Raw genomic sequence first — 26,224 nt, forward strand, 5'->3', positions numbered from 1 at the left:
GGCGATATACGGCTATTCCTTTTATCTATTAGTTATTACTCTCTTTGTATTTTATATTCTATGGGCATTGTTGCCCACCAAGCAGTTAGGATTAACCTATTTGCCAGACAAATATTTTGCTGTGTTGTTACCAATGCTAGTCCTCGTCGGTTTAGCGTTTTTTGCATTTTTCATTTACCCTGCAATTAACATGTCCCTTACGCCAGACATTGATGATATTTCGTCAATCACTGACGCATCGCTTATATTGAAAGGACAAACAAATAAATCTGTAAGGTCTTGGAGGGAATTACAAAATGCTATGGGGGCTCCAAAGATTAGAACGCCGTGTAAAGGGCACTCAAATATTGTAGACATTTGTATCTTCTGTTCGGGTCGTCATTGTACACCAGATGCCACAGAGCAGATTGATTCACTGCGTTTTATGGACTTGAAAGACATAAATAAAAACTTGTTTTCTTAATTATGCATGTATTTTTCTTTCTTGCAAACATATAACTAGGTGTGAAAATGTTACTAAACCGTCAGTATACGACAACAATTCGTATTATTTCCTCTTGTTTCTAACGGTGGTCCAACCTTCTTCCGGTTCAACAAAATCATCTTCCTGTTTGCGTGCCTGCGATCGAGTTGTTCTCTTACTACTAGAGGACGGCTCGTCAACTTCCATTTCATTCTCTTCGTCGGTCGAATCAGAGTCATCATCTTCAGACGAAGAATCCCCATCGATGGGTGTGTATGTGATCTTCACGTCTTTCCTTAACCATTCTTTGCCCTGTGGTAGTCTGTTCAACTCAGCTTCTATTTCGGCATATTGGCCCTGAAGACTCATATACTTGTAGCGTAGCAAGTGGCGCGATATTTCCGCCACTGAACCATCTTCACAAATTGTATCAAATTCCTGATCCAACAATTCTTCAATAACATCCTGAAGTTCTCCTTCGGTTATGTTTTCATTTCCAATACAGTATTGGTACGTATAGTTCATAATGTCTATTGCAACCTGCCGTCAAAAGCACAAACATTATCAATCTAGTCGCAGAAAATGTAACCAGTAAACTCAATGTGGTACCTGTTGTCCATTTCTTCCTCCCATGCCATGTTCCACTGCCAGTCTGAGGTTCTGCCAGTTGTTGAATATTTTTTCAACAATAATTCTATAGTTGTTTTGGAACTCTTCTTGATTCATTTTTTGTTTGTTTGGCTGCTAGTTGTCTGGCTGACTTAACATTAGAAGCACATGCTGCGAATAGGAGGAGACAGGAGGGAATGAGTGATAAAAATCAAGATCGAAACAAAATGACAAGAGGCACATATTGTTTACGAATGTGGCGAGTGAACGAATCGTGGACGAAGGGGTAAATAAGTCGACTATTATCCAGTCCAATGTAGATTTAATGAGGTGTATACCAAAAAAAGAAAAAAATAAATAAATAGATAAATAAATTAAAAATTAAAATTAAAAAAAAAACAATAATGCATAAACGAGTAGCTTGTTGTTGAGCAAGATATGATTTTCTGTTCAAACTTGTCTCCATTCATTCACTTCGTTCGTTCGTCCTCCTTTAGATTTGTCCGATAACGTTTCCAGTAAAAATTATTCAGTAACTTACGTAGAGAGTGAAAATGTATGAACAATTTAAATATGACAAAATATTTTTTTGCCTAATACCTCCAAAATAATTTAAATATTCAGATAATAGTGTCCAGTATAAGTGAATGTAGTGCAAGGCAGATTTAATAAGGTAGCCGCATCAGCACAGCTGTTGGTAGAAGTAAACGTCAAACACGTTGTTGTAATTTAAAACCAAAAAAAATAGAAATAAACACCAGATTTTCGCTTGCTGGCTAATGCCATGTTCTGACGGGCATCCGAACAACGTAGTTTGCTCTCAGAATTACGTACATGAATTAACCCGTTCATACAACACTATTCATAATTCATATCATCAGAGTTTTTTATTTCAAACTTTTTGTTTCTTGTTTTACACCAAAAATGTAACATATTTTAGTGAATTACATAGGGATCTAAATAGAAAAAATAATTCTCTTTCTCCTGACTATAGTATGAACCCATATCTATTTACTTTTCATTCATGTTTTCCATTTTTTTCTGAAAATGTTGTTGTTTTTAATACATTTTTATATTTTCTCAATTCAAATGTCACATACTGTCACAAATAAAAATTTGGAGAATTTTTTGTTTGAGTTGCCCCACATTTGTTTCTTGTTTTGTACGCTAATTAGAACCAAGGGAAAAGAAATGCATATTGCATTATGTAGAAAACAAAATTTACATCCTGCTGCATATATAAAAACTATACAATTTTTTACTTTTCATTCATGATTTTGAATTTTACTGAAAAAGTTTGAAAATTTCATAAATATTTTCAAACTGTCAAAATTAATTTATTTTCGATAAATACTCTCAATTGTTAGGGATGGAACAAATTTATTGGTTATTCAGAGAGTGATTTGAATTGAACAACGTACAAAAGTCGGTGTTCGCTCAGACAATTTTGTATGGGGAACTAAGTAATTCCTTCATAATTAAGGGTCGAACAACGAATGAGAGAGCGAACAACGCTCGTCTGTACATGGCATAAATTTATTAATATATCTTGGTGTATACCAAGGTCTGTTAATAAGGGCATACAGTGAGACCAGCTGGATATCAGCTGCCTCTTATGTTTGCTGTCAAAATCAATTATTGTGAATTGACTTCCATTATGAAAACGTAAACAACAATGCCTATAAATAAGGTCATGATGCAATAACAAGGTGATGAAATTACGCACTTGTACAGTAAATCGAGACATCAGCTGCGCTAAATGCACTACCCAAGGTAGATATACAAGGTAGCCTCATCGGCGAATTTCTACAACAAATATCAATTTACTCTATCTATTAATAAGGTCACCAAGATAGCAATCGAAATCGGAAAACAGCTGTTTTTTCTCAAGTCTAATGTCAAAAATTTCGACTTTGTTTACGTTTTCATAATAGAAGTCAATTCAAAATAATGCATTTTGACAGCAAACTTGAGAGGTATCGATAATCAGCTGGTCTCCCTTGGTGACCTTATTTATAGGTCATGAATAGATCTTGATCTAAATCATGGTATAATAGTGAAAATGCTGGGAATAGCGAGCTATTCCTTGAAGAAAGATTTGCTTCCTCAAACTTTCCCACCAGGCAGATTGAGTAAATTGAATACGGGAGCACATTTAATAAAGAACAATTTAAAATTGTATGCGTTCCCAATTTTCCTGTTGGGTGATTTTTAAAAACATAATTTGTCAAATTCATATTGACACTAGTATTACGTTGGAATCAAATCAGCTGGGATTTGCTGTTACCTTTTATAATTGTACCATGGATCTAAATCTTCGACATTAGACATGAGAACAAACAGTAAAACCATGGCCTATAAATAAGGTCACCAAGGGAGACCAGCTGATTATCGATACCTCTCAAGTTTGCTGACAAAATGCATTATTGTGAATTGACTTCCATTACGAAAACTTAAACAAAGTCGAAATTTTTGACATTAGACTTGAGAAAAAAAGCTGTTTTCCGATTTCGATTGCTATCTTGGTGACCTTATTAATAGATCTTGAGTAAAACTTTTTGACAATCGACTTGAGAAAAAACATCTAAATTTTGCCAGCTGGGTGACCTTGGTCTATACGCTCTTTTCAGTGAATAGTTCAATTGAACCAAACCACTTTGTTTACATCTTATAATCTTTTGAAAACCACGATAGTTCGCGCATTTTTTAAACTCCAACTTCAACCCTCATTCCAATGTCGGAGGACGATTACCCAGCTAAGCCTACCAGTGATGACGCTTTTTTGAATCGAACAGCGGACGAGGATGATGACGATGAAGGTGAGGAGATAACTGCCCAAAAGGTTTTGGAATTTCTCGAAACGGCTTGGACCAACGAGATGTGCGCTCCTGACATATTGCAACATCAGAGTGATATGTTGGAACTGATGATGGGTCAAGTGGCGCACATGGAGGAGAACATGAAAGACTTGGACAAGAACGATTTTCGATTTGTGGTGCATCAAATGGAATTGGAGCGGATCCGTTATGTTATGGCCAGTTATCTAAGGTGTCGTTTGCAAAAAATTGAAATGTATACAAAGCACATACTCAACGAGGAATCTACACGAAGTACCGAAGAGAAACGTCTGTCACCGGAGGAGACCAAATTTGCCCATGAATACTACGAAAATACGGAGGAATGCTTCCAGCAAGTCGCTCTTCAATATATGCCGAATACGCAGCGTTCTGAGGCAGATCAGAGGATTGTTCGACCCAATCTCATGAGTCATGTGTTCGTAAAGGCGAACGTCTCAGGTAATTTAAAGTAGTTCGTTTCCTATCAGTTCAGTGCGTTGACGTGTTTACTTTCTCACCCATGGTAGTGCCTGCCGTCGTTGTTGGTGTGGATGATGAGGTCGATTTGGCTGCTGGTTCCCAACACATTATACCCTATCAACTAATTGCTGATCTAATACAAAAGCATCAAGTACAGTTGATTTGATTCCCGCCTACATATTCTGTAATGTAAAGAAACCCATTAATTATTACCATAAAATTGTATTTTAGTTTACAACACATTTATTTGTTTATTTACGAAGGACTTTCAGTTTCGCTTAGACTCAATGTGTCATTCACATCTCTTCGGTTAAACATCACCTTCTTTCGAGGCATTGGGACTGGTGTTCTATTTGTAACCTCGTCGCGCGTCTTTGTTTTTATGATATCCTCGGGAATTCTGATCGGCGATGCTAGAATACTTTCCAATCTATTTTTAAACTCTGGATTGTGACCGGAATGCACTGGGATTTGCGGAGCCGTATTATTTGTTTTTTCCGATAAATTTGTACCTTCGTCGTCGGATGAAATCGGGTAATCCATATGTCCCAGCTTGAAAGAGCTCTTCAATGGTTTTTGAGGCTTGGTAGCATTTAATAAGGCATTCACGTCTGCAGGCAATTTAGAGGAACAAAGCCTATCAACAAACTTTTTAATTCTATTTCTTGTGGGGTAGAAATGTTGGTGTTTCTGCAACGATTAGAAAAACGAATATCGATTCCTCGAATTCCAATACATTTAAGATTTCTAAAAGTAAGTCATTCTTACCTCCTTTAATTTGTGCCTTCTCTCGCTTAGCTCATTTGCCAACGCCTTCATTGACGTTGCAGTTAAATAGGTTGCTTGCTTATCTATACCCATGTCCGTTAAATTGGAACTTAACAGTCGTTTGGCTTCTCTTCTTGTAACTGTTTTAGGTTTTAGCACGGATCTGTGGATATTTAAATCCCGAAGTGGAAATGAATTAAATACAAAGATAATATATATGGAAATACTACTGCTTGGCTTCGGTCAGCATTTATACTTACAATTTGTCATGTTTTTTCACAATTTGAGGCTTTCTATTTGTTTTATCCTCAAGCTTATTATGTTCCGAGTTTGAAAGACTAAATAAAAGATTTAAATTTAGAAATATATGACATTTGCAACTTACTTGATCGTTCCTTCGAAAAATAGTTCTTTGCTATTAGCAATGTTTTGGCTTACTGTGTCCAATATTTCTTCGGATTCTTCGGTGGACGCATCCGTATCAAGTTTGTGGTCGAAATCTAAATTAAAATCAAATTAGGATACAATAAAAATTGGTTAGAATTATACGTACGAGTATCTGGATTTTCTGATTTAATTTTTGTAAAGGTTTGATTGCTATGCGAAGAGGTCTCTTGATCAGACGCCGAATCCGTGTTAGTAGCATCATTGTCAGTCTTAAGTAGACGTTGTTTATTTATTTTATCATCTTCGTTGCCGTATGCAACCTTCGGGTGTTTCCCTTGATTTGGTTGATCTGTGACAATGACGTCGTTATTTGACTTTTCTTGCTCCTCCGTTGACGCGTTAACTTGTGTGGAAACTCTTGTCGGTTCTGACTTCTTTAGTAATTCCCTTTCCAGTTCTTCTAATTTATCGTTATAATTGACCTCAAATTTTTTAACAACATCACTAAGCCTATCAAGTGTGAATTTACCAATTTCTTCCATTTTTCGATCTAATAAAGCATTTAAGACGTGCTTTGTCGATTCTGGTGCTGAAACCATTTGTTCCGGTTTCTGTTGTTCTACGACTTCTGTGAGTTCTCTCAACTTTCCGTTTATATCGGCTAAAAATTCAAAATGTTGACGACATTGTTCTTCCTTCCAATTATTTAGGCCAATCAGAGTTTCATGTAAATGGGAAATCGTTTCTGCCCATTGGGATAGGCTTGGATCTTCAGTTTGTTCATCTCGCTCCTTAGTTTCGCTTAAATTACTTTGGATGCCAATACTATGGGTTACAGTGTTGGTTACTAGCTTGTCGCACTCGTTTCTATTTTTGGGGGATTTTGGTGTCGTAACACCGTCCTTAATTTTCCTTTCGGCATTATTTAAACGTTCCTTCAAATGTTTGATTTCTAACTCCAATTTGATTGTGTTTATAAGGCTTATATCGTTTTCCCGGTCTTTGGCAGAAGGCAACTGTAAATCAGTCTTTGTATTTAAATGTGTGCTATGCTTGCGTGTAATGTGGAGATTCAAGGCATCGTTGCTTACGAAGTTCTTGGTGCACAAGTGACAGGGATAGATGACTTCGTGTATTGCCTCCATCTGAGTAACGCGTTTATTCAGTTGTAGAATTTCGTTATTAGCTTCAACCAGCGATCTTTTTAGGGAAGCAACTTCAATTTGAGCCGCTCCATGGCTTTCCCTAAGTTCGGCCACGGTTTCCTCAAGGAATTTACGACAGAATAGTAAGTACTGTATGGAGAATTGAGATAGGAGGAAATATTTCGCAATACCGCTATCCAAGATATTGCTTTCAAGTATAGAGCCCAAGGGAGCTTCCGACAAGTGATTTAATACAGAATCTATTTGTTCCAGGCATTGTTCACGTACAATCCGCTCTACCTCGACAGAACCTGTGGTAAGAAATAATTGTTATAAGAATGGGAATTCGTAAAGATGTGTAAATGTGCAATTACCCATTAAACGCCAGTCCAAAGGACCATCTTTGAATATGCGTAATTGAAATCCAGACTCTCGAGCCAATTGAGCGTAGTTATATTTGTAGGGAAATGACATTGTAAGTTCTTATATGAGAGGTGTGAAAATGTATTCTAAGCAGTAAATTTGTCAAATCAAAGAAATTATTGGTTGCTTGGCAACGTACACGTAACTAACGGTCTTCAGTTGTTTGCATCAATGATTTTCAAACAGTAACCAGGGTTGTATTTTCACATCAGCCGTTCGCAGGATAATGACAGGATACTTAAGACGTTCTCTCAGCTCAGCTCAGTAGCAGTTTCCAAATCCTTGGGCCAGCATCAACTACGGAAAAGGCATTCTAAGGCATAGCAATATGTAAAGATCAACAACAAATAAGACTAATTCAGAAATTGATTTGGAACAAGGCTGAAATAGAGAGAAATATTAAAATAATGTCGAAATTTTCACTTCTAATCATCTCATTATGCATTTCGAATAGTATTTCTATGGGTATGTTTGAATATGTTCGTTCATAAAAACAAAAACTAAAAAGTGCCAAAGGGAGTTTGTGAAAAATCTATATTGAGAAAAAAAACGCCCCTTTTTAAGAAACTCAACTGTCAATATGTGTGACATGCGCATGAACATTTACCATTGTTTGTTTATCAACATTGTCGGATGGGGGTGGGGGACAAACAAATCCTCAGAGACATATGAATTGATGAACTACTACGACAAAGTTAATCATTGGGATGTATTTTATAATTTCCTTTGATTTGATACGTTGCAGAGTACCAATGACAAATCCAACTTAAAAATATATAGGAATTATGGATAACAATAAATTCTGCATAGATATGTAAATTATGATGTCTAATTAAATAATACAATGTCGGTTGATGTTTATTTTCAGCCCCATTGAGCTTCGAGGCCAATCCGAACACAAAACGTCTTTATGATGATTTGCTAAGCAATTACAACCGTTTGATAAGGCCAGTTGTCAACAACACTGAAACCTTAACCGTATGGTTGGGTCTGAAGCTTTCTCAATTGATAGAGGTTAATCTTCGAAATCAAGTTATGACCACAAATTTGTGGGTGAAACAGGTAATATACTACTTTAATCTGTTAGGTACTCTTCTTGAATCTGTGAACCGAACCTACATCATTTGATATTCCATAGCGCTGGTTTGACTACAAATTGCGCTGGGACCCAGAAGAATATGGTGGTGTTGAACAACTATATGTCCCATCGGAACATATATGGGTGCCGGATATTGTACTCTATAATAATTGGGATGGCAATTACGAGGTATTTCGTTTATATGTATTTCCAAGTAATGCCAGCTTCTAATAAGATTATTATATTTTATTTCGTACAGGTAACACTAATGACCAAGGCCACGTTGAAATATACTGGAGAAGTGTTTTGGGAGCCACCTGCAATCTATAAGTCATCATGCGAAATGAATGTAGAATACTTTCCATATGATGAGCAGATTTGCTTCATGAAATTCGGCTCATGGACATACAATGGGGCTCAAGTGGATTTGAAACATTTGGATCAGGTATTTATGTTCATTCGCATGGAGCTATGCCACTTATAAGATTATTGTGTCTTTTGTATAGGTTCCTGGAAGTAATCTAGTGCAAATTGGAATTGATTTAAGTGAATTTTATTTATCTGTGGAATGGGATATTCTTGAAGTTCCTGCAACTAAAAATGAGGAATACTATCCTGATACTAGAGAACCCTTTTCAGGTATGCTTCTCATAAAAATGCGGTAGCTCAAATAAATTTCATAGCCGTCATCACCGCTCAGATTGACTTGGAGTCGTCCACCTAGTTTATACTGGTCAACGTGAATGGCATTCACAGAGAGTTTTAAAAGCTAACCCACCAATTATCGATTCAAACGTTGTATAATCACTGAAATATATACGTCAGTTTTGGTTGTGTACTTTTTTATTTTCTTAAAATTAGTTTCGAAAGTGGATTCGCTGTAAATTGTTTTTGTTTAATTTCAATATTTAAAAGATACTGTAAACGTGTTCCGATATATTAATACATATGACATTTTTTTCTTGCAGATATTACTTTTAAGTTAACAATGCGACGCAAAACATTATTCTATACAGTAAACTTAATAATTCCATGTGTGGCACTAACATTCCTTACTGTGCTGGTCTTCTATCTGCCCAGTGATTCCGGTGAAAAGGCAAGTAAACGTTTCCATTCGTTCGATTCCATTTCAACACATGTTGCCAGTTTTCTAATCTGAGTTCATCGTCCGATTGGCTTTAAAAGTATCTCGTATCTTCATATATAATGTAGTTGTTTGTTTGATGGTTAATTGAAGAACAAATTATTATTTTGAAATTTGCTCACTTCTACCCACAAAATGTCTTTCTTTGCATGATTTTGTTTTTGTTGTATTCATTTACGAACTAAATGTATTAATGTATTACTAACGAATTAATTACCTTTTTAACTAACTACATTTACACGCGCACACACATACACACGCCTTTGAACTAGCGAAATATTGATGTCTCTATAATCCTGCTTCCAGTACGCTATCCTGTCGCTTCTTATTTCCACTAACATATTTCATCTAATTCAAACGACAACAACAACAATAAATTAACACATAAGATTTAATTTTGTGAGTTCGTCCCAAGGACGAATATAACTTTTGTGTTAGTTCAAGACTTGAGAAATCTCATAACGTAAATATCATCGAATGTATTCGTAAGCTATGGATAATGATTTGGATCGGTGTATTGTTCATGTTTAGGATCCGCTCGATCATTTTTCACTTTGTCCGTATAGAACGCTGGCTCAAACGGGGGATCATTCACATGCTACATACATACATACATAAATTGCATGCCTGAAATGTAGGATCATTCATAAACAAACAGTCTATCCATTGTAGGAAGATTTACATACATACATAATGTTAAACTTAAATAAATGTTGATTGGTTGTTAACACACATAACACACATAAATGCTATACGTATTATGCATATTACATATTAACAATATTTATAGAGTAGCGTTTATCTGGCATAGTAAAAACAAAGACTTGACTCATGAGGGAAATACTGACTTATATTCTAGCTACTTAAAATGTTCATGTTACGAAAACATCATCCCCGTAAGAATCGAACGATGCTTCAGTATAAAGCCTGTCCCCAAATCTTGGCATACAGTGCCGTTAAAATGGAAACAAGCGAGAAGACATTTTTTTCGAAGTGTTAAGGCGGAATTTTATATATAGTACTTCAATTTGAAGACATATTTAATTTCTTACTTCCATTTCATATTTCCCTACATGGTTTTCTACTGGTAGCTTAATCACTGAAACCGCCATACAAAACAATTCTGTTGGAGGAACAGGAAATAGAAGGTGACAAGCTGTGTACATAAATATGAATTCAAATTCAAATACTATTTATAAAATTCCGTTTATTCATTTTTTTTTGTAGAAATAATGTCCTCACATTTAAAACCAAAAATTTCAGAAAAATATCTTGGAATTATTCTATTATTATTGAAGTGCTGAAGCTGTGTAGCGGTTTGAAAACTGCAACAAAGCAAGATGTTGAGAACTACCATTTATTATTATTATTTTTTTTCTCGAAGAAATAATGTCACATTTATTTTATAACTTAACACCAGAAATTTCAGAAAAATATTGGAGTTGTACTTTTATTATTGAAGTACTAAGATTATCTTCCAATCAATGTGTTTTTTGCGGAAATTCATTTAATGACTAACATGTAGTATAGCCGCCACGCCTCAACTCTAGAGGAAACATAAAATGATTTATTTCCAATTTTTTACAGTTAAACTATTAAATTCGTCTGACATACTATAAAGATTTAGCTCTGATAAAAATTGGAATTGGAATAGGGGAATGAACATTATTCATATATATAGCATTTCCACATTAAATGAAACCTTTTACAAATTAAATGAACCCTTTTCCAAATTAAATGAAACCTTTTCCAAATTAAATGAAACCTTTTCCAAATTAAATGAAACCTTTTCCAATTAAAATGAAACCTTTTACAAATAGAATGAAACTTTTTACAAATGGAATGAAACCTTTTACAAATCGAATGAAACTTTTTCCAAATTAAATGAAACCTTTATTCTTATCCAAGGAAATATAACATTTGCAGTAATTTTAAACCAATATTTGAAAATTAAATCAAAGAATATTAACAAATATAGTTGTATGGCTATGTAATTAACATAAATATTCTTTAATTCGGTGTGATTTTATTTAATATCTTTACTACATAAAACTAAATAAATATTAATACAAACTGGGGCATTTCTTGACATTTTAATAAATAAATATTTTAGAACAAGAATTGAATACCCGGTCCTAAATGCGAAACACATATTTGACTTAATAAATTGTTGATGATAAGGTAACTGCTTATCTTAATGAAGGGGTTCCCGACTTTCAGCTGGTGGGATTTTCAAAACGTCGTTAGACGTAGTTAGAACAATCTTGCCGAGTAAGCTTTTGAATACTTTGCTCGATTACATCAGCAATGTTATGTTCCATTGAAACTTCACACAACTTAGCTCTTGCACATAATTTTATTTTTGAAAATGCATTTTCGATTGGATTTAGCATTGGAGAATAAGGCGGTAAGAATTTAAGGTTGCATCTTTTGGATTCGATCAATTTTTTTATGTCATGTCGCTTGTGTATTTGAGCGTTATTTTCCAACTCTGGATTGATTTTCTCAAAAAAAAATCTATAAATAATTTAAATCTGTCTGCATTGACACTGGAATTAGAAACGATTGTGTGATGTACAACTCCCGCGTTGTTTATTGCTGCAATTATAGTGACATTACGACCTCTGACCGTAGGCAACACAATGTGTGCTCTTGTTCCTTGTCTTGAACGGGCTTGGGTTCTTCGTATGTGAAGATTAAATCCACACTCATCAATTAATATTAATTTTTCTCCTTGTTGGGGTATCCATTTTGTAAAGTCTTGAGCATATTTTTGTCTCAAGCCTAATGTTCTGGAGTCATTCATTCGTTCCATTTTAATAGAGGCCATCTTAAACGTAATTTTTAATTTCCGTAATCCATATTCTATGCAGCTTGTGGAAATATTTATATCATTTGCTCTCAACAGTTTAGTTTTTATGGCTTTGAGGGTAATTCCAGGTTGACTTTCTATATAGAACTCGAACTCAAATACACAAGCGACATGATATAAAAAATTTGATCGAATCCAAAAGATGCAACCTTAAATTCTTACCGCCTTATTCTCCAATGCTAAATCCAATCGAAAATCCATTTTCAAAAATAAAATTATGTGCAAGAGCTGAGCTGTGTGAAGTTTCAATGGAACATAACATTGCTGATGTAATCGAGCGAAGTATTCAAAAGCTTACTCGGCAAGATTGTTCTAACTACGCTATGGACATGGTTTTGAAAATCCCACAAGCTGCAAGTCGGGAACCCCTTCATTAAGATAAGCAGTTACCTTATCATCAACAATTTATTAAGTCAAATATGTGTTTCGCATTTAGGACCGGGTATTCAATTCTTGTTCTAAAATATTTATTTATTAAAATGTCAAGAAATACCCCAGTTTGTATTACTATTTATTTATTTTTATTTAGTATAGATATTAAATAAAACCACACCGAATTAAAGAATATTTATGTTAATTACATAGCCATACAACTATATTTGTTAATATTCTTTGATTTAATTTTCAAATATTTGTTTAAAATTACTGCAAATATTATATTTCCTTGGATAAGAATAAAGGTTTCATTTAATTTGGAAAAAGTTTCATTCTATTTGTAAAAGGTTTCATTCCATTTGTAAAAAGTTTTATTCTATTTGTAAAAGGTTTCATTTTAATTGGAAAAGGTTTCATTTAATTTGGAAAAGGTTTCATTTAATTTGGAAAAGGTTTCATTTAATTTGGAAAAGGTTTAATTTAATTTGGAAAAGGGTTCATTTAATTTGTAAAAGGTTTCATTTAATGTGGAAATGCTATATATATATATATATATATACAGTATGTGACTACTGAAGTGCAATCATATATAATCATTCATATTTGGGCAACACTTAAAATATATCCCCTGGCATTTGTCAACCAAGTCCCCTTGATTTTTTTACACATTCATATACCTGTAGAACTGCTAGATGTTGGGACATTATTGTTTTCCGGTGTAGATCAATGTAAACGTATGTATGTATTTTGACATTTTGGCTACTATATATATATTTATAGTAATAAGTATGTATGTATGAATCCCATTAACCCATTATTCCCTTAAAATGAGTATTGTCGTTAATGTATTTGTTTTTTGAAGATGTGATTTGAGATTTTGTGATGTCCGATTATTTAAGTATTTGCCATCACAAGTATGTGGATAACTGTACATTGAGTTGGCTAAGCACCACCTTATGTTATGTGTGTGTGTCTATCTGCCTCAGTGTCGTCAATTTTGTTTAGATGCCAATGCGATAAAAAAATAAATATATGAAAATTGAAAATATGGAAATTTAATTGAAAAATGCAACATGAGTATTACAAGAGTAATGGACATAACCACTTCACACACTTTGTGTACGCGGCCAGCATGCCTAGTCCTGGTGCTGGCATGGTCTGGACCGCAAGTACATGTACGATTTACATATCGTTGACAGGTTACGTTATGTATTTCTATTCTTGTGTCTTTGACTGTGTTCTTCTTGCTGTTGGCCGAAATTATACCGCCAACATCGTTGGCCGTACCACTGCTTGGCAAATACCTCCTATTCACAATGATACTGGTATCGTTGTCTGTGTGGACAACGGTCTGTGTCTTGAATATCCACTTCCGGTAAGTTCAAGTATCCGATTTTGACACTATAATCGATTTCTTTTACCACCTTCACTTTCCCTCTCGTCTTCTCTTTTGGGTCTATTTTTTACAATAACTTTTTTATTTCCGCATATCTACTCGATCCTTTATATAACGCACCTTGCATATAACTTGTCCCAGGTCACCCTCCACTCACAACATGTCACCCTGGGTACGTACTGTTTTCATCACATTCATGCCCAAAATAATGTTTATGCAACGATCACCTATCGAAATGCCGGATTTTAATAATTATCCGGAGTACAATGGCTATACCAATGAGATCGATGTGAGGTAATGTCCTAAATGTTCGCCAAATGGGAAACGGTACTAAAGCATACCATATATATATTTAATGCTTTGTTTGCAGAGACAGCATTAGCGATTACCCATGTGAATACAAAGACGGTCAAGATGCCACCTACGACAATGGCGTTCAGCCATCTATAGGTATGTTGTACGACACAGATTACACTAATATACACATGTATTATTTTCCTTCAATTATCGCTGTTAATGTATACGATAAATTTTTCAAATAGATTCGGATAATGTAATTCCGCGGCGTCTAACTCCAGAAGTTTTGCAAGCTTTACGTGCAGTGCGGTTTATAGCACAACACATTAAGGACGCAGACAAAGATAATGAGGTGAGTAGTGGTAATAATTTGTAGTTTTTTTAGCTAAGGTGGCTTAGCACACAAACTCGCAAACCGTCATATTTCGCCAATTTACTAATATTCCACATTCAAAAAAAGGAACTTATAGTTTTCGTGCTATGTACATTACACACATGTGTCGAATTTCTGTTCTACAGTCCTAAACTAATTTTTGGAATGTCCTAATTGCGCATCACGATTACGACAAAAATCCAGCTAGAAAATGTCAGCGCCATTTAATTTTATACCAAATTTCGAAAAATGATACATTAAAGAGCTTTGCACGCCTCTTGCACTCTTGCGATCGGCTCAACTCACGTGTATTCTGACGTTCATTTGCTTACTCGTTTTTGAGACTTTAACAAGTAAACATGTGTATGGATGTGCGAATCATTTTTGGGCTACGCGTAACCTTTTGTTGTACTATTGTTCGCCTCAGGAATACATTCACATATTGTCATCCTCTCAACACGTGTATATTTGCATAAGAGACGTAATCCTCATTTTCATGAATGCCATCAAATGTGTGGTTGAGTCACAAATCGAGAAAAAACATACAAAATTCGTTCGCTTCAACATTAAAGCGGCATCAGCAAACCCCCACACGCAATCTCTCCGCGAGAGCGAATATCTCCATACTTTCACACACACACACTCAGTTGAAGCGATTGAAAGCCCATTGACTCACACAGTGCAAAGGTATGAGCACGCAAATTGGTCACTCTCTTCCCGATGCTGCATTAAAGAAGACACAGCTTCCACGCAAATAAACCTTTAAGGTGAATTAATACAAAACTTTCAATTTGCCCCAGCTTCACTTTGTAACGCATTTTAACGACCATAACTTGTATCTGAAATGAATTGCAGACGTCATTGCGTAGTATCAAATCATAATTGTTCCATATCTTCGTCCGTTCTTTGCTTGCGGCGCCCTCTTATCGACAACGATAACTGAATTTTCGTTTCATAGTAGAAATGACTCTTATGGCTTAGAAATATTCATTGAATCAGGTGAGTAACATGGCAAATTATCAACCGAGATACTAATAACATTTCCGAGAGCCTTGTACTGCATATATGTACTGTACAATATTTAGCCCCAATCCCTTATTGACACCAATGCGAAATGTGAAAGTAATCTTGATGGACCTAATAATTGATTTAGCATCGATTTATGTTCATGTATTTTTATATACACAGTACTATTGCATAAAATATCCTTATGTAGGCATGTTATTGTATGCCAATTTGGTCATTCGATGAGAATTAGTCCAGATTTACATATAGCCCTTTTGGGCAGGCTACTGGATTAAATCAGTTTAATTCGATTCAGATTTATATGTTAACCACAATTCGAATTGATTATGCATGAGCATACCAAGGGCATCGCTTATACAAAGGGTATCATATAGTAGTCATATAATAATTGTTGTAATTAAATATTGTTCCAAAGGCTCGTTGAGTCATTTATGTTTGTGTTAGTGTCTTCTGTTGAGACAACATCAACAATATCCATCAACTAAACATATAAATAAAGAATTGGATTGTAGTGAGTGGTGCGCTGGGGCATTATGCGGTCTAGAGTTGTTCTTTTCAAAGGGAAGCGACCACTTTGTTGTTGTTAAACTCGAAACCTTAACATCTGGTATAATTTTCATCAGGAATTGGGCAGGGAAATTGCAATTAGAGGGAAACTAAAAAAATTGTGCAAATCATGCTTAAAATGATGAGTTTTTAGTGGTTTATTTTTCATTAAGCTTAATTGAAAATGTTCCATTTTAACAGTTTTGGTTTTTGTTGTTGTCTTTTTTATTATCAGTGCGGCTTATTTCATATCGTAGTGGTTTTTTGTTTGTTCTTCTTCCGCCTTCTATTGTGGCATTATTTGTTTTTATTTTTTTTGCCGATTTCGTCTTGTTACAGATTATAGAGGATTGGAAATTTGTTTCAATGGTCTTGGATCGATTCTTTTTATGGACATTTACGCTGTCATGTATCTTTGGAACGTTTGCTATCATCTGCCAATCGCCATCGCTATATGATACACGTCTACCAATCGACCGTCAATTGAGTGAGATACCGCTGAGGAAGAATAATTTTATGTTGCCGCCGGATATTGTGCGTCAAACCGTTAATTAAATTTTAAATCTCCAAACGCCATACATACGCACGACAATGGGAAATCTGTGCCATTACATACAACCACCAGCGACACTATTCCATGTTGTTGTAAGTAGATTGGAATGATGTGTACTTGGGGAGTACTTTGCTTATAATTAAAGGAAAACGTTGAAAAGAACGAAGATTTGACATCAATATTAATGGTGGCGTTGGTGGTGTGTATAACAAAATGGTGTGGCAGTTGTAATCTTAACTCGGAATGAATTCATAAAAGCCAATAACAACAACGATGCCAAACAACATTTGACATAAATATATGTTCTGATGCAATGTATTTTTTCGGATCCAACACCTTTGAGAACTAAAGAATTAAAGAAATTGAATTATTTTCATTACAGCCTAATATAGCCAAATAAAATTAAACATCATCCATCAAGTTAAGACATCAGCTGTTAACGAACAAATGAAAAATCTCCATTGTTCAACTCCTTTATATTCAATAAAAGTTAAATAATAGAAATAAAACAATTGACAATTGTAGAACAAAATGTTTTGTTTTATTTGAGTCAAGTATTTCCGTAGTGGGGAACGGAAGTGTGGGTGGGTAAATACATTTATGTGAATGTGAACAGAAGTTCAAGTCATTGGCCTGTAAGACAGAAGATAAAATTTGCTTGGGAACCATAATTGTCTAATGTTTTTCATAATATATACATACATATAATATAATATACATATACATGTGTAGATAAAAAAAAAAAACAAAAAAAAAAAAAAAAATCAGGCAAGATCTTACTCCAGTTAAAATGGTTTGTTAACAATTCTAATCACATTTATTTTAATAACACTTGTATGTAATGAGGAACACTGCGAGTTTTTTACCAAGAATATTAAATATAATTTTAGTGGATATATTTTCTCGTATACTTCCCAAAAACGGTCAACATTAAAATAAATAAAGTTTTGTTATAAATGCAATGGTAGAGTCCAATTTCTCACAAATTGCCGCAATTTCTTTGAAGAAAAACATAATTCACACTAAATAGGTTTTCCTCAACCTATGAGGAAAATATTCACATTCAAAATATGTTCGCCTTCACAAATTTGAATAATGCGCTCAAAAGCCATAGCGGTGTTAAATTTTGTATGCAAAATATATAGCCTTCTGGAACTGATCTTGATTTTATGGCCACATCCACTTCTGTGGTTGACCTCCGGGAGTCATAGATATACGACATAGAACGCAAAATTTAAAATTGTTCACACAAAAGTCTGGTTCTATGAATCGATAAATATTGATTGAGTCGAACGTACATGTAAAATTTCCTGAGGATTGGATAATAAGTGTGGTACGTTATGATCCAATCCTCGTGAAATAAAATAAATTCATTTTTGAATTGTCATATTTTGTAATTATTGATACGTGATATATTCTAAAAATGCCAAAATATTCAATGCCAACAATTATAAATAATATAACTGTTTCCACTTGTGCCTCATTTAAATTCAGTTTAACTCTTTTCTGTTAACATATTTTCAGGTTTTAACCATAAGAGCAAATGTTCGCATATTTTATGACTTCTGCAATAGTAAACTATTTTACTTTTTTATCATCTTCTGTTTCGGAAAGTGAGATAAATTTTCTGACCACATAAAGGATTCACGCATTATGTGCGATGGGTTTCGATAACTGACAAGAGGTCTAAACGTTAAGAGGATTTTACGGCCAGAAGTGGCGGTGTGTGTCATCTTTGGACGTAAAGGAGTTTAGTCAAACTTTATTAGACACTTTTGTGTTGGTCCACATATCTTAACGCACATGTCCAATTTCATTGTTGGCTGGTATGTGTGTGTGTGTATGTTTGTAGCTGGAGTGTAGTGTTTGCCTTGTGGTCGTTTGAATTTTGACGGTTGATGGTATTGAAAAAAAGTCCAAAGAAGGGCAGGGGTGGCCATTTGATTTATTGTGCCACTGGGTATTGTGTCTGGAAATTAATTTATATTTAATAAACGCCCGGTTATTATTGCAATTTCCATCTATCTTTCATTCCACAATTAACGACTTTTACGACTGAGTCGACACGGACATGAATGTCCACTCACATTACGCTGCGAGCAACATGGAATGATGTCAAGAAATTTAAATTACATTTTCCCATTACACGCTTACATCTGCTGCAAACGATGGCTGCAGAAACAATGGAAACCCTCACAGACGGGAAACATTGAAAATAAAGCGAATGTTACGACCTTCGTGTCCTTAGTGCAAGGGCAGGGCAAGAGCTGGAAACAATAGAAAGCTTTAAGTGTTGCAAATGAGATATGCATCACTTGATCGCAAGTGCCACCAACAGTGGTATCGAACATCCTAAATCGAAATCGAGTATGTATTAACATAGATTAGTAAGTAGCTCGCTTCAGATTATAGTGGTGAAATCAGTGTCCAGGATAATTTGGTGCTTAGACTGTCCCGTTAACATATTTCACTGTCAGATGATATCATTAATGTCCTCCGCTTCTTTATGTGGAAATCGGAATTTGTTACCAATCTTAGCCAAAGACATTTCCCAACTATCACTTTTACGCCCACTGTAGTTATGGGGTAGGCCGAAGAAACACACATACCCATCAGCATAAATATTGTACGATTGCAATTCACGGAGGAAGAAGGAATAAAAGTAATAATAAAAACTCATTAGAGATTGAATTAATTTCAATTTTGCTGTCGAAAAGCAAACATCACGAACAGAAGTTGCAGGCAGGCTGGTGTTAAGCTAGGGGTTTGAAGCAAAGAATGTGCGCGACAAGTGACATGAAATAATTAAAAGTTTCTGCATTATTCTCAACTTTATTCGAAAGTTACAGCTTGTGTTCATGAATTCCATACATGGAAATCAAATTAACTAAGTCGACTAACCGATTGGCCTTTCAACTGGCCGTTCGGTCTGTCACTCCATTAACATTTCAAAGTAAAATTTTAAATGGAAATTTTAATCTGCCAGTGACCATGAACGTTATCGCAATTGAAATGAACATTTGTCACAAATCTTTAATTATATATATATATCTATATATGTATATAAAATAGAAAAAATTTGTTTGTTTGTATGTTACCGATAGACGCAAAAACCGCTGAACAGATCTTAATGAGATTTACACTGTATGTCGGGGCATGCCCTGAAAGTAACATAGGCATCCGCGTGGATGCAGAGTTATAGCATCAATAGTAAACATACCTCAAAATTTCTGAACATGTAATATGCGTATATCTTAAGAACCATTACATGTACCACCTTTAAAATTTGTCTGAATGACGTAGATGTTAATACACATCATCCATACAAAATTGAGCGTGGAACGATTGGGGGAAAATTCACTCTCCGTTGCACGTAAATAATTTACATGAAGGAAATAAAAACTGTTTCGCTTCTAGATTCAAAAACCGTTAAACCGATTTTACTGAGATTTTCACCGCATGTCGTACCATCCCAGGGAAATAACATATGCTATACACACTTTAAAAATTCCGCGTGGATATAGAGTTATAGCATCGAAAGTAATCGTACATCTGAAATAATATTTAATTTTTATGCTTATATATTAAGAAGGGTTATAGATTCCAACTTCAAAATTTGTCTGAGTAAGTTCGTGACAAATACGCATCATCTATATAAAAATCAGAGCTCCGAAATGCTCGCTCGAATTCGAGTAAAGAGTGAAAATCGCTCGAATTCGAGCGGGAGTACTCCTGCGAGTAGAAAAAGTAAATAGAGTATACTCTATTTTTCTCTGCCACTCAAATAAGAGCACAAGTGCTTCGCTCGTTTTCGAGTGGGAGTGAAATACGCTCGGAATCGAACAGATTACGCTCACGCCGAGTACTCTTTTATTTTTATTTATTTTTTTGTTTTGTTTGTGATACCGTTGTTTTACTTGATGTTGTTTGTGTGCATTGTTTGTTTGTGTTGTGATGTTTGGTTTGCAGTACTGCTGGGAAAGCATGCATCAACAAGCTCGTTCTCTGCGTTCTCTTTATGTAAGTCATTTCATATAAGATTTTTATTTGTACCTCACATGTGTAACCATTTTCAATAAACAAAATAATCAATGCCCTTTTATGTTTTTTTAACATGATCTATCTCCCCACAGCACACAAAAGATCAACATCAAAAAAAATTTGCTACTACACACAAATAACCAAACAACCAAATTTATTTATCCACTCGATTTTACTCTTAGAGTGAACTCTTACTCTATTTCGAACATTTTGACTCATACTCTTTTTCTTCAACAAGGAGTACTCGCGAGCACTCCCAAACAAAATAAAAGAGTGGAGAGTATACTCTCTAAAAACTCGTACTCTTTACTTACTCCCACTCGGGAGTATTTTTCACTCGCGAGTAAAATCGAGCAAATCGGAGCTCTGATAAAAATAAAAAAAAATAATTTATAGCATTAAAAGTAATCATACCTCTGAACTAATATATAGTTTTTATGCATATCTTAAATAAATAGGTTCATAAACGTGTGTATTATACTCAGATAATTACACATCCAATCTTAAATGACCAGGATTTAAAAAATTAATTCAAATCGAGAATTTTCGACTAATAACTTTTGGTCATATTATGTCATTATCAGCAATAACAATAACCACCAGTTAAATAATTCCGTTAACGTCTGCTGATTTTCATCTGTTCATTATCATCATATAATGGATAAAAATTTGTGTAAAATGAAAAATATTGGCATTATATTTTTTTTCATTTTGTCAGTTTGAAAAAAAAACATTTCATTTTTAGATTTTGTTTTGTTTTTAGGTTTCAAAATTTTACACCTATAAGTGAGATATACAAATGCAAAAAGGCGGATTTTGGATAAAAAGTTATAAGATTCAAAAATCTCTGGTGGATTATCATCACAGCTGACTTGAAATGATTATGAGTAACTTAATTGTCACTCCATCTTCGGAATTGATCTAAGTTTCTTAAAAATACCATGAAATTACATGGTAAGTCCAATTATAAATCTAGGTTCGGTAAAAATATAAAGTTGTGATGTATTCTTTTTGAAACCCCTTTTTAGCAATAAAACAAAGATACAAAATTTCAAGCTAGCAAGGATTATGCAGCAAGGATCTTTGTGATATTAATCGGAGCGAGAAAGGGATCCAAACCATATTATGGGCAAACTGCTGAAAATACAGAAATAAAAGTACGTGGTAATGGGAATGAAGGGTACTGCAGTAGATTTTGCAGAAGGGTAAATTCCATCAAATGGTAGGTTCTTTAAAAAAACATTGCATTTACGTGGATTACCCTATGTTAATACTTAAGTAGGGGCAGCGAAGCGCCACGGGTTCAGCTAGTTATATATATAAATGGAGCAACAAAAATGTATACTAACCCATCAATTGAGAACGGTTGGACCGATTTAACTAAAAATTTCTTTCAGTTGTCGGTAATTACAGTGGGAAGATTTTTATGAAAAAAAATTTGAGAAAAATCCGCGAAAATCTTGCAAAAATTATTTTAATAAACGGCTGGACCGATTTGGCTTAAAATGTTTGTTAGTAGTCTGTAATTGAAGTGGAAATGTTTTAATGAATGAACATTTTGAGAAAAATCCGCGAAAATCTTGCCAAATATATTTTGAAAGATATTAGCATTTGTACACATTTTATATCGAACCTTTATTGTTTCATCTCTTTGTAGTTCTTTTTGGTCATATTTTCGGCGAAAATTGCTAATAATGGAAAATTCTCAAAATATATTATTTTCTACAATTAATTGGATTGTCATTGCCTTGAAAAAACTATCTATGTATGTATATATGTATAAAATAAAACAAAATAGTTTGTTTGTATGTTACCGATAGACGCAAAAACCGCTGAAAGGATGTTAATGAGATTTACACAGAAATTCGCGTGGATACAGAGTTGTAGCATCAATAGTGAACATACCTTAAAATTTCTGTATTCCAAATTTGTCTGAATAACGTAGGTGTAAATACACATCATCCATACAAAAATGAGTGTGGTACGATTGGGGAAAATGCACTCACTGTTGCACTTAAATAATTTACATACAGCGAAAATAAAATTAAATATCTGAATATCTTGAATAAATCTGTTCATAAAAGTATGTATGATAGTCATATAAGTACATATCCAATCTTAATGACCAAGAAGTAAAATTTGGTCAAAGTCAGAAATTGTCGACTCATAATTGTTTGTCCCATTATCCGTTCATTATTATCAGTAATTATAATAGCCACCAGTTCAGTAATTCCGCTAGCGTCTACTGCTTTCCATCTCTCCATTGTCATATTCATATACACTGGAATAAAATTTGTGTAAAATGAAAAATTGTTGACATTAGAGTAACTTCGGGTAATGTGGACCACCATTTTTTTGATATTGTGGGCGTAACAACGGTAAAAAATAAAAACAAATTGTTTTCACAACATGGTAGATTTGTTGGCTAATTATATTCCAGGTCAAAAATTTGTCCATAAAAATATTATTGCATTATATTTCAAAAAACTCTAAACTGCGAGTAAAAATAACTTGGCGGGTAAGGTGGACCAGTATGTGTGGGTAATGAGGATCAGTAAGTTAAAGGTAGGTTGTGGATTAATTGTGATAAATTTCAATTTATTGCACTCTTGGGTAACAATGAATGCAAAAATATAGGGGTCCATGTTTTGGAATAGCCCCCATTTAAGGGTACCACCCCATTTGCGGTATTTTGAAGGTCCTTGCTTCATTATCCAACCGAGGCACCTATAATTTCGGATATCGAGTTTTCAGAGGATAGAATACCTCCTCGCATATTAAATGCGTCCTTGTTTCGAACTCGTCCTCATGAAAATGTCCCACTTCTTTATAGTGGTCCACATTACCCGACATTGAATATTTTTATTTAAAAATAATTATCGGCTTCAAAAATGAATAAAAATTTAAAAATAACCGAAAGTAATTACAGATAAACGTGTATTTTTGTTGAAGAAAACAAGAAAACCACATAACCTCTTTATATTCGAGAAAAACAAAATGTTCGACTATTTTACAAAATCGTTCGACTATTGCGCTAAAAAATTTTCAAATCACACTTTTACAATCAGAGCTTTTATTAAAAACCAAGTTTGATGTTTGTTTTCACTAATTAGGAAAATATTTATCAAGGTGGCATTGACATAATTCAAGCATTTTTTTAGATATGGGGGGTGGTCCACATTACCAGAAGTTACTCTATATTTTTTACATTTTGAAAAAAAAACTTTTTTTTTAATTTTAATAATTCTACAACCATTTGAGAAAACGAACCTGAATTCAATAAAAGTATGCATCAGCAATAATTGGGAGATATCCAGAAGCGAAATGCGGATGATGGATTAAAAGTTATAATAATCTGAAATCTGTGGTAGCTTATCATCATAGCTGACCTGAAAACAAAATGTGTACATTATTTCAGAAATTAAGTTTAGTTGATCGAACGGATAAAACTATTATTTCGTGGATGTATAGAGGAAACTAATTACTTAATAGCCACAAAATTCTATCTTGGGACTTGAAATTGGTTTCCTAAAAATACCAAGGTATGTACAGTTAAGAACATGATACAACCATGAGTTAAGAAGAAGACTAAATCTAAGTCCGTCAAAAATATTACAATATGAAGGGATCCCAGCCATATAATGGGAAATCAGATAAGAATACAGACATAAAGGTAGGTAGGTGGTAATGGGAATGAAGGATTTTATTGGTCTTTGAACGGTTAATGCATAACATGTGAATATTGTAGAAAATATATTAGTGTATAATCCTATTGAGACAAGCCAAGCTGTTTCGAATAACGTATACATTACCCAGCTGCTATGGTATTAGTACTGATACATTAGTTATATAGTCGAACAGTAATTGGGGTATTTAAACTAAAAACAAATAGTTTTCTACGTAAACTATTCTATGTAGGGACAGAGAAGCGCCACGGGTCCAGCTAGTTGGCATATATGTCAACGTGAAATGGGATTTATTGGAATGGTCGAGATACAGTGGAATCGAGTATTACAGGTATACTCCAACAAACAATGGACTTTATCGGAATTCTCCTTTTACATAATTTCCTGTTGTTGGACCACATTTGAAATTCTCCTATATGTGTAATGGACTATAGGCGACTCCAGTGTATATGGGATTAAGGTTTTTTATTTCTCAAGGAATCCTGGTCTGCGCAGCCGAGATAATTTTAGCTAGACTTTGCCTTCGGCTCAAATCATATTTTTAAGCCCTACTACGCGGGTCGGTGCCGACAACCCAGATAGGCCAATCCAAATTTGGAAATTATTGGTTCCTCTGAATGACTTTTGATTTCGCCTGTCATAAATGGTATGCATAACTGAACATAATTGAACTGGGCATATTTGCTATTAAGAGTTTGAAACAGGCTATTGTTGGATTTTTAAATACTATTCGACCGATTTTTGTAAGTAAATTATTTTAATGCCTAGAACACGTTCTTCTACATGAAAATATTAAAATCGTAGCATGACACGAAACAAAAATTAGAATTATTATCAGAGAATGTTTTGTCCGGATTAACGAGATTTTAATGTAACGATTATTGCATTTCGCAAATAAGTCATATTAAGTCATCTTATGGACCGTTGTCCATAAGTACATGCTGCATGAAGTTCTGGTCTAGAACATCACCTGATATCTTGAAAACCATAACTTTAATTTTTGTCTTTACATTGATTCTGAAATATTTACAATAATATTGTTTAGTGCAGAGAACGCATATATTGAGCAATTTTCAGAGAATTTTGGTCGGGCTAGGGATTAGGCTCCGCAGTGTATGGCTTTGCTTACAATTCTTTTGTATGCTCACAAACTAACATTTATTATGCATCAATCATCAGTCATACAATGATATTTATAGCGGAACCTTTAACTCCTATTGCAAATCTATTTTTCTTTCTATCAGATACAATTATAGATTTATTCTCATGATATTAACCCAATTCCAAAAATTTGTTTGCAGTTTACTGAATGGCCATTATAGTGAACATAAGATTATGTCCATGTACGCATACACACATCCACACACATTCATCTACTCTTCATTTTCGTATCGTTTTAGTTGTGCTGTGTCAGATACGACGATGAAAGCTATCAACTTTTTGTTATTCAAGGAAATTCGCTGAAAAAGTTTGCCTTTGCTCGGAGTTTCTTAGCTGTTCGTGTGTGTATGTATCCTACTGTGGAAGTATATCGCATAAAGTTGCCAACCCAATCAATGTCCCGTAATGCCTTTGTGGTGCGACTTCTGAACAGTTACGAGTTCTCCAAGTTACCTCTCTCTTCTTCCCCTACCACAACTACTAAAGCCGCCCTGAAAAGCCTTTTTGGTAGAGATATGGACGGAGAACCCCTCCGATGGAATAGTAAGTGATGTTGTCTCTAAT

At 34.4% G+C, this 26,224-nt stretch overlaps 4 protein-coding genes across 4 annotated transcripts; 2 read left to right on the forward strand and 2 right to left on the reverse strand.

Annotated features, from left to right (window-relative positions):
* Positions 1-547: 547 nt before the first annotated feature.
* Positions 548-1,201, reverse strand: LOC133335302 (pre-rRNA-processing protein TSR2 homolog). The gene is made up of 2 exons (XM_061543591.1): positions 1,073-1,201; positions 548-1,003 (listed from the first exon to the last, which is right to left on the reverse strand). Exons 1-2 carry the CDS (start codon positions 1,187-1,189, stop codon positions 548-550), a joined length of 573 nt encoding a protein of 190 aa, XP_061399575.1. The 5' UTR covers positions 1,190-1,201.
* A 2,605-nt stretch (positions 1,202-3,806) lies between these two features.
* LOC133335293 (DNA replication complex GINS protein SLD5) lies at positions 3,807-4,555 on the forward strand. Its single transcript, XM_061543580.1, has 2 exons — positions 3,807-4,368; positions 4,437-4,555. Exons 1-2 carry the CDS (start codon positions 3,807-3,809, stop codon positions 4,553-4,555), a joined length of 681 nt encoding a protein of 226 aa, XP_061399564.1.
* An 89-nt stretch (positions 4,556-4,644) lies between these two features.
* LOC133335294 (cilium assembly protein DZIP1L) lies at positions 4,645-7,163 on the reverse strand. Its single transcript, XM_061543581.1, has 6 exons — positions 7,064-7,163; positions 5,711-7,000; positions 5,543-5,657; positions 5,418-5,495; positions 5,158-5,320; positions 4,645-5,079 (listed from the first exon to the last, which is right to left on the reverse strand). The coding sequence occupies exons 1-6, from the start codon at positions 7,161-7,163 to the stop codon at positions 4,645-4,647; spliced, it is 2,181 nt and encodes a 726-aa protein (XP_061399565.1).
* Positions 7,164-7,979: 816 nt separating this feature from the next.
* LOC133335249 (acetylcholine receptor subunit beta-like 2) lies at positions 7,980-16,795 on the forward strand. The gene is made up of 10 exons (XM_061543541.1): positions 7,980-8,174; positions 8,251-8,379; positions 8,450-8,635; positions 8,697-8,829; positions 9,159-9,286; positions 13,781-13,956; positions 14,119-14,271; positions 14,348-14,427; positions 14,520-14,626; positions 16,559-16,795. The coding sequence occupies exons 1-10, from the start codon at positions 8,148-8,150 to the stop codon at positions 16,772-16,774; spliced, it is 1,335 nt and encodes a 444-aa protein (XP_061399525.1). The 5' UTR covers positions 7,980-8,147; the 3' UTR covers positions 16,775-16,795.
* Positions 16,796-26,224: the final 9,429 nt, after the last annotated feature.

This window comes from Musca vetustissima, unplaced genomic scaffold, assembly GCF_032173495.1.
Source record: "Musca vetustissima isolate MV318-11 ecotype Yass unplaced genomic scaffold, APGP_CSIRO_Mvet_v1 utg3273, whole genome shotgun sequence".
Taxonomy (NCBI): Eukaryota; Metazoa; Arthropoda; class Insecta; order Diptera; family Muscidae; genus Musca; species Musca vetustissima.